We start from the raw sequence: 17294 nt of genomic DNA, 5'->3' as shown, positions 1-17294 counted from the left end.
ATAAAATTCTTAAGAGAACAATAAACTCACATGACAGAAAACAGTGCTTTGTGGTAAAACTGTTGCCAACTAAACACCTATGCAAAAATTGTTGAAGTGAATCAATTTTGGTTGCTCATTAGCAACTAAATATTTAAAATAATGTAACTAATCTATTTCCCGCTCTTTCCCCCTTCTGGAAAGGTGACTCAGCTTAGAAACTTGACTGAACTTCTTTGTGAATCTGAAACATTCAATTCAGTAGAGAAAATGTGCCAGCTCTCTAACATGAACTTCAGCAACCTGTGTGAAGAGAGTGTATTTCATGTGCAACTCCTGGAAGCAGCAGAGCTTGGCACCGAAATCGCAACCAGCTTACTGTACCATGACAATATCATATCTAATAAACTGAGGGATTTGCTTACTGGGGATCCAGTCAAAATTAATTTAAATGTGGATCGGTAAGTTTTTCCATTGTCTTCTGCCTTGGTGAAATCCCTTCTCAAATTACTGAAATGCCTAGTCCAATTTCTTCTCTTCTGTTTCATTCCAGGTTTCTAGAACAGGCATTGCAAATGAATTACTTGGAAAATATCACACGATTAATGCCAGCCATAGAATCCATGCTGCATGTCAATAACACTGCAAACACTTCTGAAAAACCAGGTGTGTCCCCATCCATATTTTAAATGCTGTTTTATTAGAAAATGTGTGACTCTCATGCTGCAGTTTTAAGAAAGGCTTTTTTGAAGTTCCCCATGAAAACTGCTTTGTATCTGCCCTTGCCTATCAGAAACCTGAAGCTTTGAAATATGGTTACTTGTCTAAAGCAAAAGCACGGAAAGCTAGCAGAGAATGAAACAGGAAAACTTGATTTCACAGCAAAAAGATCTTCAAAAATTTAGCTAGTTAGACTACTTCCCTTTTGTTTCTCTGATATATTAAAGTGCATTAGGTAGTTGGTTGTAAGAGCTAGGATGAAATTTATTTACTTCTATGCGAATAATATGATTTAAAAAATAAAAAAAAGATGTGCTTCTCTCTATAGAAATCTCAATTCAGAAGCTCCTATTAGTATTCTGAGCATGATGTATCACACATACGTTTCTTCTTTGCACAATACCTCAATACTGAAAAGAAAGGCATTCAGAATTTTGGACAACAGACAGCCACAAAATTGGAAGGGCACTAAGTCCAAAAATAAAGAAAGTGTATTTGCATAAGGGGTACTTCATAAGGAAATCGAAAGGCATTTGCAGAAATAAAGGCATTTGGCAGAAATCATCATCTGCCAAAATAAAGTTGAAATATTATGTATTAAAAGACCTAGATATGAAATAATTATAATCAAAGAGTTTGAAGTTAAACGCATTCTATTTAAAAGTGAAGTAATGATTATGAAAACCCTTTATAAACTGTAGAGTGCTGGGCAAAGTTAAGGAAAAATGTCCTGCAGCATTATGTTGCGGAATTAGTTAACCTTGCCCTAAGTTGACAATATTATATGATCCGAGGTTAAAAAGCATTCTGAATTTGTGTGATGTTTTAAATCAAATGGAGAGAGGTATATTTAGTACAGGATGTGGTCTGAATCTATGAGGAAACCATATTTTCCTTGAATGAAACTTGAGTTGTAGACATCTAAGGAAAGTTTATAAAACAGATCAATCTGTTACCTTGGCTTAATGATATCATTAATAGGAATAAGTCTAATTCAGATAGAAATACATCCTAAAAGCGCAAAGTTTTCCAGAACTGGTAGATTTCTGTTCTTGACACAAGGCATATATGTTGAATATATGTTTTAGTCAAAAAGGTTTCTCTGTGTTAGTACAACTAAAACAAGTCATATTGCAACCAACATGTGTTTTGGTTTTGTTTGTTTGTTTCTTGCAGGTCAATTAATAGAAATGTTTAAAAATGTTGAAGAGCTGAAGGAAGAACTGAGGAGAATGACAGGAATGTCCAACAGGAGTATAGATAATTTGCTGGCCATTCCTATCCCAGATAAGAGAGCTGAGGTGAGGTGGAATGTATTTGTATTTACATCCAGTTTTTTTCTTTCTTTTTTTAGTCTAAATAGCATTTAGTATTTGTTGAGCACTTATCAGTAAAATACTGAGTAGTTGAATGCAGTAGGTGAATTTTTCATGAAAGTGATAAAATTAGAGGCCTAATTCTTAAGTGAATAGAAAAGAAAAATCCTGAAGAATATTATCACTGTTCCTTTCCCTCTAGCCTTCCTTCTCCTTCTTCTTGCTTCCTTTGTCCTCTCCTTTTCTTTACCCCCAGGTGGTTTTCTTAAGTGTGTCTCTCCGTGAGATCTTTGTATTCATTATCACAGTCACATTATCTGAGGTAAATTTGCACATTCTGTTATGATAATATCAAAATAAAATTTCAGTAATCTAATTGGGAAAGAAAACCCAGACTATTTACAATTTGTTGAAACAAAAATAATAAAGAGAATACTCATTTTTGCTTTTTAAAAGTCCCAAGACAAGACACAGTATATAAAATATACATGGTCAAGGGAATTCTGGGTAAGTTTGTGGATGTAGTGAACATGTGTTGGTTGTGAAAATGAATAATGTCATTTCCTTATAGAATGATAACAGGGTTTTCCACTTGAAATGTCTTATCTTTTATCCACTGTCCAAGTCCATTGTCTGGAAGTGTCATAGAAATTTTCCAAAATAGATGCAAAGCTTAAGGCTTCCTTCATTTAAAACGAGCGTGTGTCATTTCTAAGCACATTCTCCAATATTGGATAATTTTTTTTTTAAACCTTTAAGGCTGCCTTTGGAAAATATTTTTACTTGTGTCATGTTAATTGGTTCTCCCATATAAAAATTAAAATTGCTTTGCCTTCACTTTTTTCCTCTTATCCCAGCAAATAATATTCATTCGCCTTTTCCCTTTGATCTCACCTTTTGCTCATTAGATCCTCAGATCTAATTTTAGCAATCATCTTTTTGGCTTCTGAGGAGCAGATGCATTTTAATAAATTAAAACATGTAAATGGAGAACATACATTCTTATTATCTTCAAAAGGAAAGAGACAAGTTTCTATAATCTTGACTTTCTGAAACTTTTCTCTTTATTTCAACTCAGTGGCACTGGAGATGACATCTTTTTTCCACATTCACACCTCATTTTTTACACAACCATTACTGTGCAGGATGGTTATTCACATTATGTGTGATTCTGGGCCTTTTTTCTTTGTCTTTCATCTCTGGATTCAAGAGTTTCATTGTACAAGATTATAACTTCAAGCGATTATAAAAATTAAATGCAATTCTAATAAACTAAGGTTAAAGTTTAAAGCCAGCACGAATCTTGTATTAGTATTTTCTACCAAATTACTCCATACCAATAATCTTTCTTGGTACCATCATTCACCCAGTCATTCAAGCTAGAAACCTGGGAATCATTGTCAACCCCTCTGTCTCTTTTCCCATCTTATTTCGTAAGCTTTCCAGTGAACTATGGGTTCTCTATAGTTTTATTGATAGTAATTAGTGCTTTAAATAAAGTATTTCCTTTTGAGGATAATGTCATATTCTTAAATGACGTCTAAGAGTATTAGAAAAACCTCTCAAGAGGGACAGATTGCTCTCAAAGGATTCATAGCTAAAATATTTTTCTTCCTTCAACTTGTAGATTATTTCTCATGTGTTCTGGTGGCATGCTTGTGATGCTAATATGACCAATCCCAAATTGGAAGATGCAGTGAAGGAACTCTGCAGCCTGCCTCTTCCAGAGAGATCCCGTCGGTCTTACCTCATTGGACTCACTCTTCTGCATTACTTAGACATTTACAACTTCACGTACAAGGCAAGTTGCTGTTGATGAAATAGTTTTATAGTCATTGTTTAGTATAAAAATATTTGATTACACATGTGTGCTCTCTGATACTATAAGGAGGGAGATCTATGTATGTAGCTTTCGGAATTATAGTTTTATTGTAGAGTTAAATGGGACCTTTGAGATCAGATAGTGCCAATTTGCACATTTATAGGTGAGGAAATTAACATTATTGCCTCACTAACTCTCAGTTTGTATATCCAAGACCAGGAAATTAAATTCAATAGATACTATATTAAAGTGTAAAGCACAAATGTTATGATAATTTGTTTTACAGTAAACAAGCATTAATTTTGTAGGATAAAAATAAAGATAAGAACAAAGGTTATGTATTTATTTTTTTGAGTAAAAGAATGAGGGTTTTTGTGTGTTTAAAAAAAATTTTGTGTTTCCTTCATTGATTTAGGTAGAGGCTGCCATTAGTTATCCAGCAGAACAAAACAAATGGTCATTATAGGGCTTGGTAAAGTCAGCAATGACTCCATCTTGCAATAAGTAGATGTTTATAAGTACTTATTTGATAAAAAATTGAAAGAAAAATATAAACATAGGAAAACTAAGCACTATGTTTATCCATATCTATAGTAGGTCAAAAATATTTACATGTTATTGAAAAAGCTGAAAAAAAAAAGTCTTTCTTTTTTGGTAAGAAAAACCAAAAGCAACATGGCTGACTTATATTGTTGAAACATAACAAAGGGGATGGAATGTTTTAGGACTGCTTGTAAAAAATCCGTTTCTGAGTCCTCATTATCTCACACCTCTATTTCTGTAATGACCTTTAAAATTGGCCTCCCTGCCTCCACACTTATCCCCTCCCCCCTCTCCACCCCTAAGCAGCCAGAGTGATCCTTTGAAAACTGAGTCACATATCACTGCTCTGCTTAACACCTTCTAGTGGCTCTCCATTTTATTCAAGTAAGGCCCCAGATTCTATAAAGACTCCATCATCTTCACGATCCCTCCTCATCTAAAATTCTGTTTATTTGACTATGTCCTGGGTTGAGGGCTGCCGTGTAGCATAAGTGAGGCACCCTTCACATGATTTGCAAGGTTATTTGTCTTTACTTAACACTGACTTCAATAAGGCCAACTCTGACCACCCTATGTAAGATGCAACCAACCTCACCTATGGTACTGTCAAACCTCTTTTCCTTGCTCTATTTGTTATCTATTGCCCTTCCGGAATAATACTATATCTTTTCTTTAATATTCATTTTTATTATTTGTTTTCTGTACACACACCATTAGGATATAAGCTCTATAGTTCCTCTTTGATCACCGAAACACCTCAAATACCAAGAACGGTGCTTGGCCCATAGAGGAACTCAGAAAATACCTCTGAGCTAAACAAACATTTATTTCATGTAAACTATAACCTGAAACACATTTGAAATGATATTATTAATTTTGTTCATCTAAAATTTTAATTCTTATTTTATAATGCCTTAGCCGAGCAGATATCAAACCAAATATTTCTTGTTGAGTCTAGTAATTAAACGTGCATTTGACAAGCCGAAGATTGTACCTAATTCTTTTAGGTGCTGCACACAAAAATAATGAAGATTTTCTCATCACTAGTCAAGTTATTTCACATCAATGTAGTAATACCTAGAATTTTGGAAGAAATTGAACGAAAAATTAGAATGTTGATTCTAATTTAGAAAAATCTGATTGCAATTAGTAGCTGTGCTATTGAGGCAGCTATGTCTTCATGACATCTTTCCAACTGAATCTTGTGTTTATAACAGTGATTTATTTCTTCATTGGACATGCCAAGAGCTTTTCTTCCTAATGGACCTCACACATTTCCCCTTCTGCCTATAGCCTTCCTCTCCTTATACTGGCTATGGGTTTTTCTTTCTCTCTTTTGGGATTCCATCTTGGAAAGACCTCTTTTGATATCTTAGCTAAACTTTCCTTACCTCCTTATATCACCTAGCCTTTTGTTTGTTGACTTGTTTGATATCTGTTATTCCTGTTAGACCAAAGTTCCTTTAGTGGAAGGAGGATTCTAATTTGAGCACCACTCTATGCCTATCACCTCACCCAGTGCTGGGAGCACAGTGGGCATTTAATTAATATTTATTGAATAAATAAATGAATTAGATGATAAAATTACTTTAAAGTTTTAAACTATTTTCAGTGTTTGGTTTTTTTCTGTAGCAGCAAAGCATTATGAGATTATGATTAAGCTTGATAAATTATGTGAGCTTTTTGACAGAGCCTTTCTGCTTTTAAGGAGCATGTTATATGGTTTTTGAGCAATAGTATACATGAAGAATTATGTAATTGATATCTGCCTTTCTGACTTTTAAAGTAATTTATTTTTGGCAACCTTATTGAGGTATAATTTATATACCATAAAATTCATTCATTTTAAGTGTACAGTTGAATGACTTTTTTTTTCAGTAAATGTCTAGAATTGTGTAACTATTACCATGATCTAATACTGAAATGTTTCCATCAACCCAAAAGAAGCCTATGTTCATTTATAATCACTTCTCATTCGGACCTCTAGCCTTGGCAACCTCTAATCTGTTTTCTGTCTCTATAGATTTGCCTTCTTTAGACCTTTTATACAAATTGAATCATGCAATACGTGGTCTTTGTGTCTGGCTTTTTTCACTTAATATAATGTTTTTGAGTTTCATATGTGTTGAAACGTGTGTCAGTATTTCATTTTTTTATTGGAAATAATATTCTAGTTTAAGGATATCTCTTCTGTTTATCAGTTCACTTGGATTGTTTTTACTTGTTTGCTATTGCGAGTAATGCTGCTATGGACATTCCCATACAAAGCTTTGTGTGGACATGTTTTCATTTCTCTCGAGTAAATACCTAGGAATGGAATAGCGGGGTTGTATAGTGTATTTATGTTGACACTTTTAATTAACTTCCAGAATGTTTTCCAAAATAGTTGTCTTTTTTTATATTCTCACTAACAATGTGTGAGCGTTCCAGTTTCTTTACATAAATCATTTGTTTTGTTATTCTGTTTCTGTTAGGTGTTTTTCCCCAGGGAAGATCAAAAGCCAGTAGAAAAGATGATAGAACTCTTCATAAGGCTTAAAGCGATTCTCAATCAGATGGCTTCTGGCACACGTCCATTTCTTGACAAAATGAGATCCCTGAAACAAATGCATCTGCCCAGAGGTGTTTCATTAACTCAGGTAGAAAAATCACCCAATGATGCTCTTGTTGGAAAATTCCTTTTGTCATATTAACTTGATAAAATTTAATTGAGATTAGTTATAATATGTTATAAATGAAGTACATTGAAAAAAATCTCCTATAGGAAAACTCTTCTCTTCTGGCAACATTTTTTGCCACTTAAATCGGTCAAGTTTAATATTCTGCATTTACATTTCGTATACATGTTTTAAAGGAATTATGGAAACTATAAGGGTTCTCTAAGCATTATCAGGTTTTCTTTCTGTGCTGTTTTCAGTAACGTTTATAACTCATATAATGTTCATACATCGTGGCTTTTTATCTCTCAGACAATGTATAGAAGCAACCGGATGAACACACCCCAAGGATCATTTAGTACCATCTCCCAAGCATTGTGTTCCCAAGGAATTACCACGGAATACTTAACTGCCTTGCTGCCCTCTTCCCAGAGACAAAAAGGCAATCACACGAAGGATTTTTTGACTTACAAATTAAGTAAAGAGCAAATTGCTGCAAAATATGGAATTCCCACACATACCAGTGAGTATACTTCAAAATTCAGCATGGTAATGTCACATCCTAATGTTGTCTACTCTGTCTTAGCTTTTTATAATATATGAAGAATTAATCTTCTCCAAGTATAAAAATAGAAAACAATTATAGAACACTACCGCACACATGGTATGTATACTAACTAATTCACTCTTCACAACAACCCTCTGTGCATGACTATATCTCCATCTTAGTAAAGGGAAAGGAGGCACAAAGAGGCTGAGAAAGCTGACCACAGTCACCCAGCTTGGAAATACCAGAGCCGTGCTTTGAACCCACGCATAGTATGTTGCCGAGTCTAGCCCTTTAGCCACGACACTAAGAATTTGTCCGTCTTAACTACGCCTTCTTTGCCAATAGATAATACGAAAAACATACCTTAAATCTGCTCAGGTCAATATTTTTTCTTAACTTTCTAGAATTAGAAATTTGTATCAACGTACAAGTTTCATGAATGCAGCAGAAATACAAATGTTTAGTGGCACATCAATGCCATTTATTTGATCTGTAAACTTTGAGATGCGAAACACAACTAACTGAGCTCTTCCAAATGATATACAGATGTTTAGTATAGCAATAGGATTGACTCATTTGTTCATCTTTTTATTCATTCAACAAACATTTATTGAACAGCTCTTAGGTATCTGGTCCTTTCCTAGTAGCATAGTTTTTTGTTGTTGTTGTTTTTTAATTAAGTGCTACTGAGGTAGATGTATTGGAAGCAATTTCGAAATGTGCTTTTCAATCTTTCAAAGTCCTCTTGGCAAAACGCCATCACTTCTTATGGGCTGTTCATTGGGTTAAACTTTTATGCCTTAAAAAGATTTGTTACTGTGTTTTCTAATTTTGATATCAAATCCTTCACATCTGTTACTAGCACTAAGGAATGTACTTTGGGGCGTAATAACAATAATCTGTGTCAATTTACCGTCAGGAAATAGATTCAAAATACATATACTAAAATATTTTATGACGCTTTCCTTCCAGCACCATTTTGCTTCTCCCTTTTTAAAGACATCATTAACATGCCTGCTGGACCTGTGATTTGGGCTTTCTTGAAACCTATGCTGCTGGGAAAGATTTTGTACGCACCGTATACCCCGATCACCAAGGCAATAATGGAAAAGGTTTGACTATTAAAATTCAAAGTTTCTATCTTGCATATTAAGATGATTTTTAAAGTAACTTCCTAATTTTCTCTAGCTGACTCAGATTTCTTTATATCTTACCTACTATTACCCTTGGCTTTCTGAAACTGTGAATAATTCTCCATTTCTGCCCTGCATATGTTTAAGCAACTTAGATTGGGAGGTAACCCTTTGAAGAGAAATGAACCATATTGATGCTTAAAGATGAGGTTAGTTAAAGCAAGACCTCAGACTCTTCAATTTATCTCCAAAAGTTTTTCTACAACTTTTGTCTAACTTTCAAAGTATGTAAAAATAATGGCATTAGAAAAAAATAATATTGGAGCATTGCATAACTAATTTATCAAAAACAATCCCTAAATTATAGATTCTTGACTTTATATTTGGTTGTATGATTTAACATCTTATACAAAAGATAGACATTAAGAATGACAGCATTATTAAGAGTAACTAATCATCTACGTCATTTAAACATAATAGCATTTCCTTCTCACATTTTTTTGTTTTATTATACTTTTATTTTGAAATACTTCTAATCTTATAGAAAAGTTGTGAAAATAATATAAAGAATTCCCATAAATATTTCAGCCAGATTTGCCACTATATATAGCTATCATTATATAAAACATAAGGGTTTTCTCCTGAGCCATTTGAGAATACATTGCAAACATTATACTCCCGTTACTTCTAAATACTTTAGTGTTTGTCTCCTCAAGACAAGAACATTGTCTTACATAACCACTGTACAATGATCAAATTCAGGAAATCTTACATGGATAGAATTCTGTTATCTAATACCAGTCTATATTCAGATTTCACCAGTCATCCCAATGATGTCCTAAATTACAGCGATTTTTCCCTGATCCAGTATCCAATCCATGGCCATGGATTTCTTTTAGTTGTAATTTCTCTTTAGTCTCCTTTAAGTCCTTCAGCCTCTTTTGTCTTTCATGACATTGTTATTTTTGAAGAGAACAGTACCATTGTTTTATAAAATATGTCTTAATTTGGGTTTGTCTGATATTTTCTCCTGATTAAATTCAGGTACATGGTAATTTTTTTTTTCAACTACAGTTGACATTCAGTATTATTTTATATTAGTTTCAGGTATACAGTGTAGTGGTTAGACATTTATATAATTTATGAAGTGATACTCCAGATTAGTTTGGTACCCACCTGACACTATCCATAGTTATTACAATATTATTGACTATATTCCCTATGAGAGAATCCTTCTCACTTTTAAAATTGGCTTTCATGATTTGAATTATAAACTTAATACTTTAAAAATGATAGAATTAAAGTGAAAAAATACTCGCTTTACCATTGCTTGGTCATTAAACTATAGTTTGTGTGAATATCACATTATTTTAAGTCTTTATAAAAGTGGACATGAGGTCATCACCGATTTCTAGAATGTTCTTTGTTTTATTGTTTGTGTTTTAATACCTTATTTGCTTTATTGACTACACACTTCTGCATAATTTTGCATAAATTAAGTAATTACATGCTTATTTTCTAAGTGCAGTCTTCTTTTTTTCTTTCCTTTTTCCTTAACTCTCATCTATTTTTGTTCCCTTTTGATTCTACTCTTTCTTCCATGTAAACTAATGAATGTTAGCATTCAAGGAAGTGCCTTTCTATAATTTATGCACATTCTTCTCATTCTTTATAAATTATTAAACTATGTATATATTTATATGCAGAGATTGTTTGCATTATTAAAATTAAGTTGTATTATAATACTTTTTTTTTTTTTTGCTTTGCTTACACAATCATGCCTTGTGGAAATTCTTCCAACTCAATTAGTATAGTCTAAGTCATTCTTTTTTGAAGATTGAAAAATTTTTCCATACCATAAAATTTACTCAGCCAATCTTCAATTGTTGGGCATTTCTTTTTTTCTCGAGTGTTTGCTTTTGGTTTTGCTAATGTAAACAATGTGGCAGCAAATACTCTTGTGCATATGACTTTACACAATGCTATATTTATTTCAGTAGGATGAACCCTCAAGATTGAGGGATTGAAGGATATTATATATTATTTTAATGACTGTTGTCAGATAGCTTTTCAAAAAAGGCGGTAACACAGCTGTCTCCACCAGCAATATATGAGAGTACCCCCCTTATATCTTTGAACTAGGATGTTTCCTTAGCAGTAAAGTTATGCTTATTTTTGGTAAAATGAATAATTTGTGAGAACTCCAGAAGGCATGCTTTCATTTTGGCTGTAATTTCGCTCTGTAGATGAAGCAAACCCTGCAATTTCCAGAGTTTTTATCAATGATCTTGACCCTATAAAAGCTTTCATTTAAAAAGTTTTAACCATGTGGTGAATTTCTCACAATATTTTTTTACCTTTTAGAAGTGTTTCTTAAAGTGATACAACAAAGCAATCTTAAGATATCTTTTTGAAATACAGGAAAAATACTAATAAACCAAATGTTTTTATTTATTTTTTGTCTTTAAGTCTAATGTAACTCTGAGGCAACTGGCGGAATTAAGAGAAAAATCTCAAGAGTGGATGGATAAGTCACCACTTTTCATGAATTCTTTTCACCTGTTAAACCAGACGATACCAATGCTCCAGGTAGGAGGAGATGGTTCTGTCATTCACCTTTGTCTGAATTATAATTCTTTGAAGTTATAATTGCCATCGTTATGGGAATGGGCAGGTAGAAACAGAATCCATATTCAACAGATTAAAATTGCCTGTCCTCCAGAGATTGAGACTGAAACAAGATAACAGATCTGTCGCTCATGTTCATTGTCATCCTCACCTCCTGTGTCACAACTTCACTGTCTGTAATTCACAGATAAGCCCTTTTGCCAGTTGATCTTGAGATGTAGCTACTGGTGTAAATCTATTTTCCAAAAATGAAATTCTCGAAAAATTAGTTAGAATATGCTTTTTTATTTCTCTACTTTAAATGATGTTTTGCTATTTAACAGAAGCAGAATTCCTAAAATAGTAATATCCTGGAGAAGAATGATAAATGTGAGGAGATCTTTGATTGAAACCTGTGACACTCTAGTTTAAGTTAAAGATTTGACAATGCAACTCAAATACAGTGCATACCAGTTGGAAAGTGAAACTTGCTGTTCTTGTGAAAGATGCAAAATTTTCTGAATATGAAGCAAGTAATATGGGGAAATGTTGCAATCACAAACAGAGATATTAGTAATTGAAAGATTGAGCAGCAGAGTTAGATCAGTTATCAATTGGAGAAGAGAAAATTGGCAGAAATGATAACACAGGAACTGCAAGACAAAATGGCTTGCCTGTCAGAGAATAGAGAGAGGCCCTTGGAAAATTTATGGAGTTCTAGAATATTTTTGAAAAAAAATGCCCTTCTTTATAATCACACTAAAAATGTTAAACATAGAATGAGGGATTTGTATCAAACAACTTTGTCAGAAAAATTATATTCAAAACATGATTTACTCAGTCTTTGACTAATAATTAGCACACAGTTACAATTACAACCTGACTTTTATTGTAAGTAATACAATAAATTGCGAAAATATAAATGTAATCCCTTTAATTAATATGAAATAAACTTTTCATCAAATGTCTTCCCCACAATTACTGTTAAGTTCGTTTCTAATTATAAGCATGTTCATTTTAAGTGGCCTTAAATTTTTAGTGCATCTCAGATATCAAAGGCTACTTAGATGGTACTTCATTGGCATATGCATTTTCTGAAGTGTAAGGTTGCTCTTTTCTTCTTAAAACGTTTTTTTTTCTGTGAACAGATACAAAACCCACATGTATGATTTCATTAAGTTTTGCTGACTAGAGAGATAATTAACCAAGGACATGGCCAATTCATAGTAATTCCCAAGTACAATCATTTACTAAAAAGAAACTCTGTGACCATGTCTTCAAGTGGATCATCACCTAATGAAAGTATCTTTATTCTGTTCTAGACCAAAATAAATCATTATTCTCAGTTATTGAGCAAAAACTTATTTCTGAAAATAGGAATTTGAAGTTTCCCACTTTTTAATGCAAGGCCTCGCTTTGCCATCGTGAGCCCTTAGGCCAGTGCTTTCAAACGCTTGATCTGAAGTTTATGAATATCTAAAATGGGTATTTTGCTAACCACTTCACAGACGTGTGAGGATTGTATGTGTGGAAATATTTAAAAATAGTATTGCATATCATAGAGAGGACTGATTATATGACCCTCTAAGTTAAAGATTAGACAATGCAACTCAAATACAGTGCACACTGGTTGAAAAGTATAGTTTGCTATTCTTGTGCAAGATTCAGGATTTTCTGAAAATGAAACAAATAATGAGTGCTAGGGGAATGGAAATAAAGTTCGATGGATCATTTCTGAATTGCAGCTAACACACTGTTTTGCTTGTTAATAACACTCTGATTCCGATTTTCCATGATGCACAAGTTAATGCCTGGTAAATAGATTTTGAAGGACTCTGTTTATCATGTGTGATAGCCATCAGTCTCATGCTACCAACTACTCTTAGACCCCTCAGCAGCTATGAATTTAGTGACTTCTATTACATATACATATGCTCTATTAATAATATCATTCTTAATTATGTATCTCCATGATAACAAAATGGAAAATAGTGTTGAAAAGGACAAAATAATAAGCAGTACTGTACTGCCCTCTAAAGGGACAACCAGCTTAAGCCTAGTTCACATAAAAACTAGGCCATGAATTTGCATGTAGATGAATAAACATTTCTTTAATCAAGTTGAATTCTCTCCCTTCAACTTTCCCCTGGGCTCTTATTGTATGTCCTTAAAGGATTTTAGACAGTTTCTTTAGTTCTAGCTTTGTCATCTATTAACTGAGGACAATAATACCACAAGGTGTTATTAAAAATTGAGAAAATCAAGGAAAACTCTATTTGACCATGTTTAGCACATAGTAGGATCTCAGTAAGTATTAGCCCGTAGTACCTCTACAGTGATAGAAGTTATGTCTCCTAATTTGGAAAATAGCTATAAAAACCTTGATATTTTAAAGCATTTATGGTTTTTAAAAAAAATTTTCAGTCTTTCCATTGACATAGAGTAATGTAGTTTAATCATCAGTTTATTTTTTCATGTTCACATCATTGCATTTATTACAATATAAACAATATTATAATGATTTACATCTGACTATTCTGATGCATCATTCATCCCTACTTTATAGAAAAATAACCTGAAACTGGAAAAGGCTGAGTGCTTGCTAAAAGATTCCCAGCTAGAAAGTAGTAGAACAGGTATACAAATGAGTGGTGGTGTCAAATTCCATGCAGACATCACAATTTTTGAAAGTTGTTTCTGTTTGTTTCAGTTGAACAAAATTCAACCATGAACCATCAAAATTGTGTGTACCATATGTTAAAAACAAATACTACAATACCTATGGAAAAAAGGACTGTTAAATTGAATACAATTTCCTAATGTTGATTATTATGGTCATAACTGGGCATTTTAGCATGCAGACCAATTTGTGTCTATAAACAAGCAAAAGCCCAGCCTTTCAAGCCATTACTAGCCACAAACCGACCTTCTCTTTCTTTCTCAAGGATATGTATGTGAGCCTTTGCAAGATGATGCGTTGATAATGCTCAGTGGGTGGTTACTTTATTTCACAGTGGACGATATGAGAGAGATGACGATTAAACATGTTTTCTTCTTGTTTTAACACTGATTCCCTATTATTATTTGTTAGAATACTCTGAGGAACCCCTTTGTGCAAGTTTTTATAAAATTCTCCGTGGGACTTGATGCTGTTGAACTATTGAAACAGATAGATGAACTCGGTGAGTCCAGATTCACAAAACTTTTATTCACTGGTCATGTCAGAAATGTAAAAAAACGTTGTCCCATATGAGAACTTCTTTTTCTTTTCTTTCATATTTGGTTTCTAGCCAGTTTTTCAAAGAAAACTAAAATCGTGGCTATATCCATCCATCTTCTTTTCTTCTCAGTTAGTTGGTTAATTATAAGTAGTAACGATTATTTGGGTACCCAGTGTCTGTAGTTAGTTTCAATAATTATAATACATTATATTCTGCTTAAATGCAGCTTTTCTGCAATCATAGGTAGGTTGGTGGGTTGCTAGAAGTAAGAGGACACTTTTTTTTTCTTTGCTAGCTTGATGAAAAGTGATTCCTTAAGGACAAAGAGAGATGAAATGGTTTATTTCTGTCTACATTTAACATTTTATCTCTACTGGTCTCAGCATTACTTTGACTAACCCAGAATGTAACTGGAAGAGGTTATAGAGTTATCAAAAGCAAAACAAAAGCAACGCAGAGACTCAAAAGAAAATAAACCTAAATCAGTAGTCAGGTTGGATCCTCCTCTCACGGTTATTTAAAAAGACCAGGTAGAAGAGGATCAAAGCAAATCAGCTGAACTTATGCATTCCCTCTGCCACATCCCCACCTTCAACCTAAGGGATGCAAAACATCTAATTCAGTCTGTCTGACTCACTGTTGCTATGCAACCACGGGTATGAGGAATGAATTGAGAGCATCAGAATTTGGCAGCAGTAGAGCAAATGTCCCTCTTCCTCCTGGAGCTCCAGGTACATGCCTTAGGTAGCAAACCAGTGGGGAAGAATTATACCTACATTTGTATTGTACAGTGTATATATCTGTATGTACTTTACAATAGCCCAGTTTGATTAAAGAAAGATATTAGTGGATTTATTCTCTAAAAGTAATATTTGGGTAAGGAACAATTTGATCAAAATATCAGGGATATAGTACAAAGTTCTTATATAAATTTTGTCATTCCTAACTTTGGCTGTAGGAGGGGATTTTTAGAATTTAATGTAAGACTAAAATGAATACAGCAGCAAGCTGATGTTTGTGTAATTGTATATGTAACTCAGTGTCTAAGAGGTTGTGTAATTTGAATTTGGGAGACGCTGACCCTTATAGCTCTTCTTTGACTCTGTCTACCAGCAGCTCCCAAGAACCCTTGGTATACTGTTGATTTCCAATGGCCACTGGAGGCCACTGTTCAACCACAATTTTACCCCTCCCCCACCAACATCTTCATCACGCAAATCATTTCACTTTAAATTCTAATGAGAAATTCATTGAAGAACTTGCCCGTTGTGAGAAACTTAGTCTTATAGTGGACAATGGAAGAGACCTGTGTGGGTTTTGTGAGATTTACGATAGTCATAGCCTTCTCAGTGTCCATGATCAAGTCAGTGAAAATTTCATTGGCCAAGTGATTTATTAACTTGCAATTTCGTATTTACCCTTAGTCTCAGTTGATTTCCTCATAAAGAATCATGAAATTGAAGAACAATTGAATTCTCTTTCTTCTAGAGTAATTATCTGAAATAAAGTCTTGATTGTTTTGTCAAGATTAATACAGATATTAATAGAGATAATCCACATAATATTTTAAATCAAACAACATTAGAAAATTGTAAATTTGTGGCACAAATTTTCATAGTCTTCTAAGAAATGATTCTGTAGCACAACTTATTGAATGATACAATGTATTTGTTCTACACACTCTGCATAGACTTACCTTTGTTTAAATTCTTGCATTCACATTCTCTGAACCCAACAGGCATTATTGTTTATTTGAAACTTTCATCTCTAGTTTATAGTTTTCTTCCTAACTGCATGTAGATATATTTTTAAAAATTATTCATGTGTAGTCATGGGTTAATTACATTGTAGCAGAATACACTTTTAAATTAGCCTGTATCATTTTTTGAACTTGGGTTTACTGTACTTGCACCTATCAACATTCTCCTCAATGAATATTTGCACAACTGGGCACATTTTCCTAGATGTACAGTACTAGATATTTTTAGAGTAAATTCTTCAATTTTCTGTTATTTCTAGTTTAATGTATACTTAACCAAAATTGGAGTATTTTGTCTCATTGCTACTAGAAACAACATTATAACGCATTATGTTTTCTCTGTTTTGCTTTGCTTCTTTAGATATTCTGAGGCTGAAATTAGAGAACAGCATTGACCTCATTGATCATCTCAACACACTATCTTCCCTGACAGTAAATATTTCCTCCTGTGTATTATATGACCGCATTCAGGCGGCGGAAAGTGTAGATGAAATGGAGAGAGAAGCTGAAAGACTCTACAAAAGCAACGAACTCTTTGGAAGTAAGTGCTATGCTACTAGAATTTGAGCTTCTCTTTGTACTAAAATTGGCCAAATTCTTCCCTCACCTCTTTCATCCAGAACTCAGAAAAGTAGCCTGGGATCACTGTCCCTTCGGATGTCCTTAGAAACAAGAACCTTTCATGTAGTCAACCAACCATACCCTCTCAGAAGCTTTCCACTCATGTGTAATTTTGTTGGTATGGTTAAAGTTAAGACTGAAAAGGATTACATAGTTACAGGGTAACGTGGAATCCACCCTCACAATCAGTCAAGATTAGTCATTTCAAAGTGTGTGTGTGTGTGTGTGTGTGTGTGTTTAATTTCAGTAAGCAGCTTAGAGTGATACGTGTAATCTCGTCAGTTTGTGATTATATTCTCAAGCTCCTGTGTTGAATCTCTGAGTCTGTCACTCTTAGTTAACGATCTGTTCTGTAAATTAGGAGCC

The 17294-nt window shown here is 33.6% G+C and overlaps 1 protein-coding gene across 1 annotated transcript in view; it reads left to right on the top strand.

Moving 5' to 3' along the window:
• Positions 1 to 17294, top strand: part of ABCA12 (ATP binding cassette subfamily A member 12) — a 164114-nt gene that overhangs the window by 89789 nt on the left and 57031 nt on the right. The window contains exons 12-21 of the mRNA XM_019727083.2: positions 184 to 440; positions 533 to 645; positions 1876 to 2000; positions 3643 to 3816; positions 6855 to 7019; positions 7350 to 7560; positions 8560 to 8699; positions 11190 to 11309; positions 14419 to 14509; positions 16669 to 16848. Coding sequence (XP_019582642.2) covers positions 184 to 440; positions 533 to 645; positions 1876 to 2000; positions 3643 to 3816; positions 6855 to 7019; positions 7350 to 7560; positions 8560 to 8699; positions 11190 to 11309; positions 14419 to 14509; positions 16669 to 16848 — 1576 coding nt within the window. The remainder of the gene's footprint in view (positions 1 to 183; positions 441 to 532; positions 646 to 1875; positions 2001 to 3642; positions 3817 to 6854; positions 7020 to 7349; positions 7561 to 8559; positions 8700 to 11189; positions 11310 to 14418; positions 14510 to 16668; positions 16849 to 17294) is intronic.

Source organism: Rhinolophus sinicus, linkage group LG01, assembly GCF_036562045.2.
Source record: "Rhinolophus sinicus isolate RSC01 linkage group LG01, ASM3656204v1, whole genome shotgun sequence".
NCBI lineage: Eukaryota > Metazoa > Chordata > Mammalia > Chiroptera > Rhinolophidae > Rhinolophus > Rhinolophus sinicus.
The sequence above is the reverse complement of the archived record's forward strand: the minus strand, read 5'-3'. Positions and strand labels throughout refer to the sequence as shown.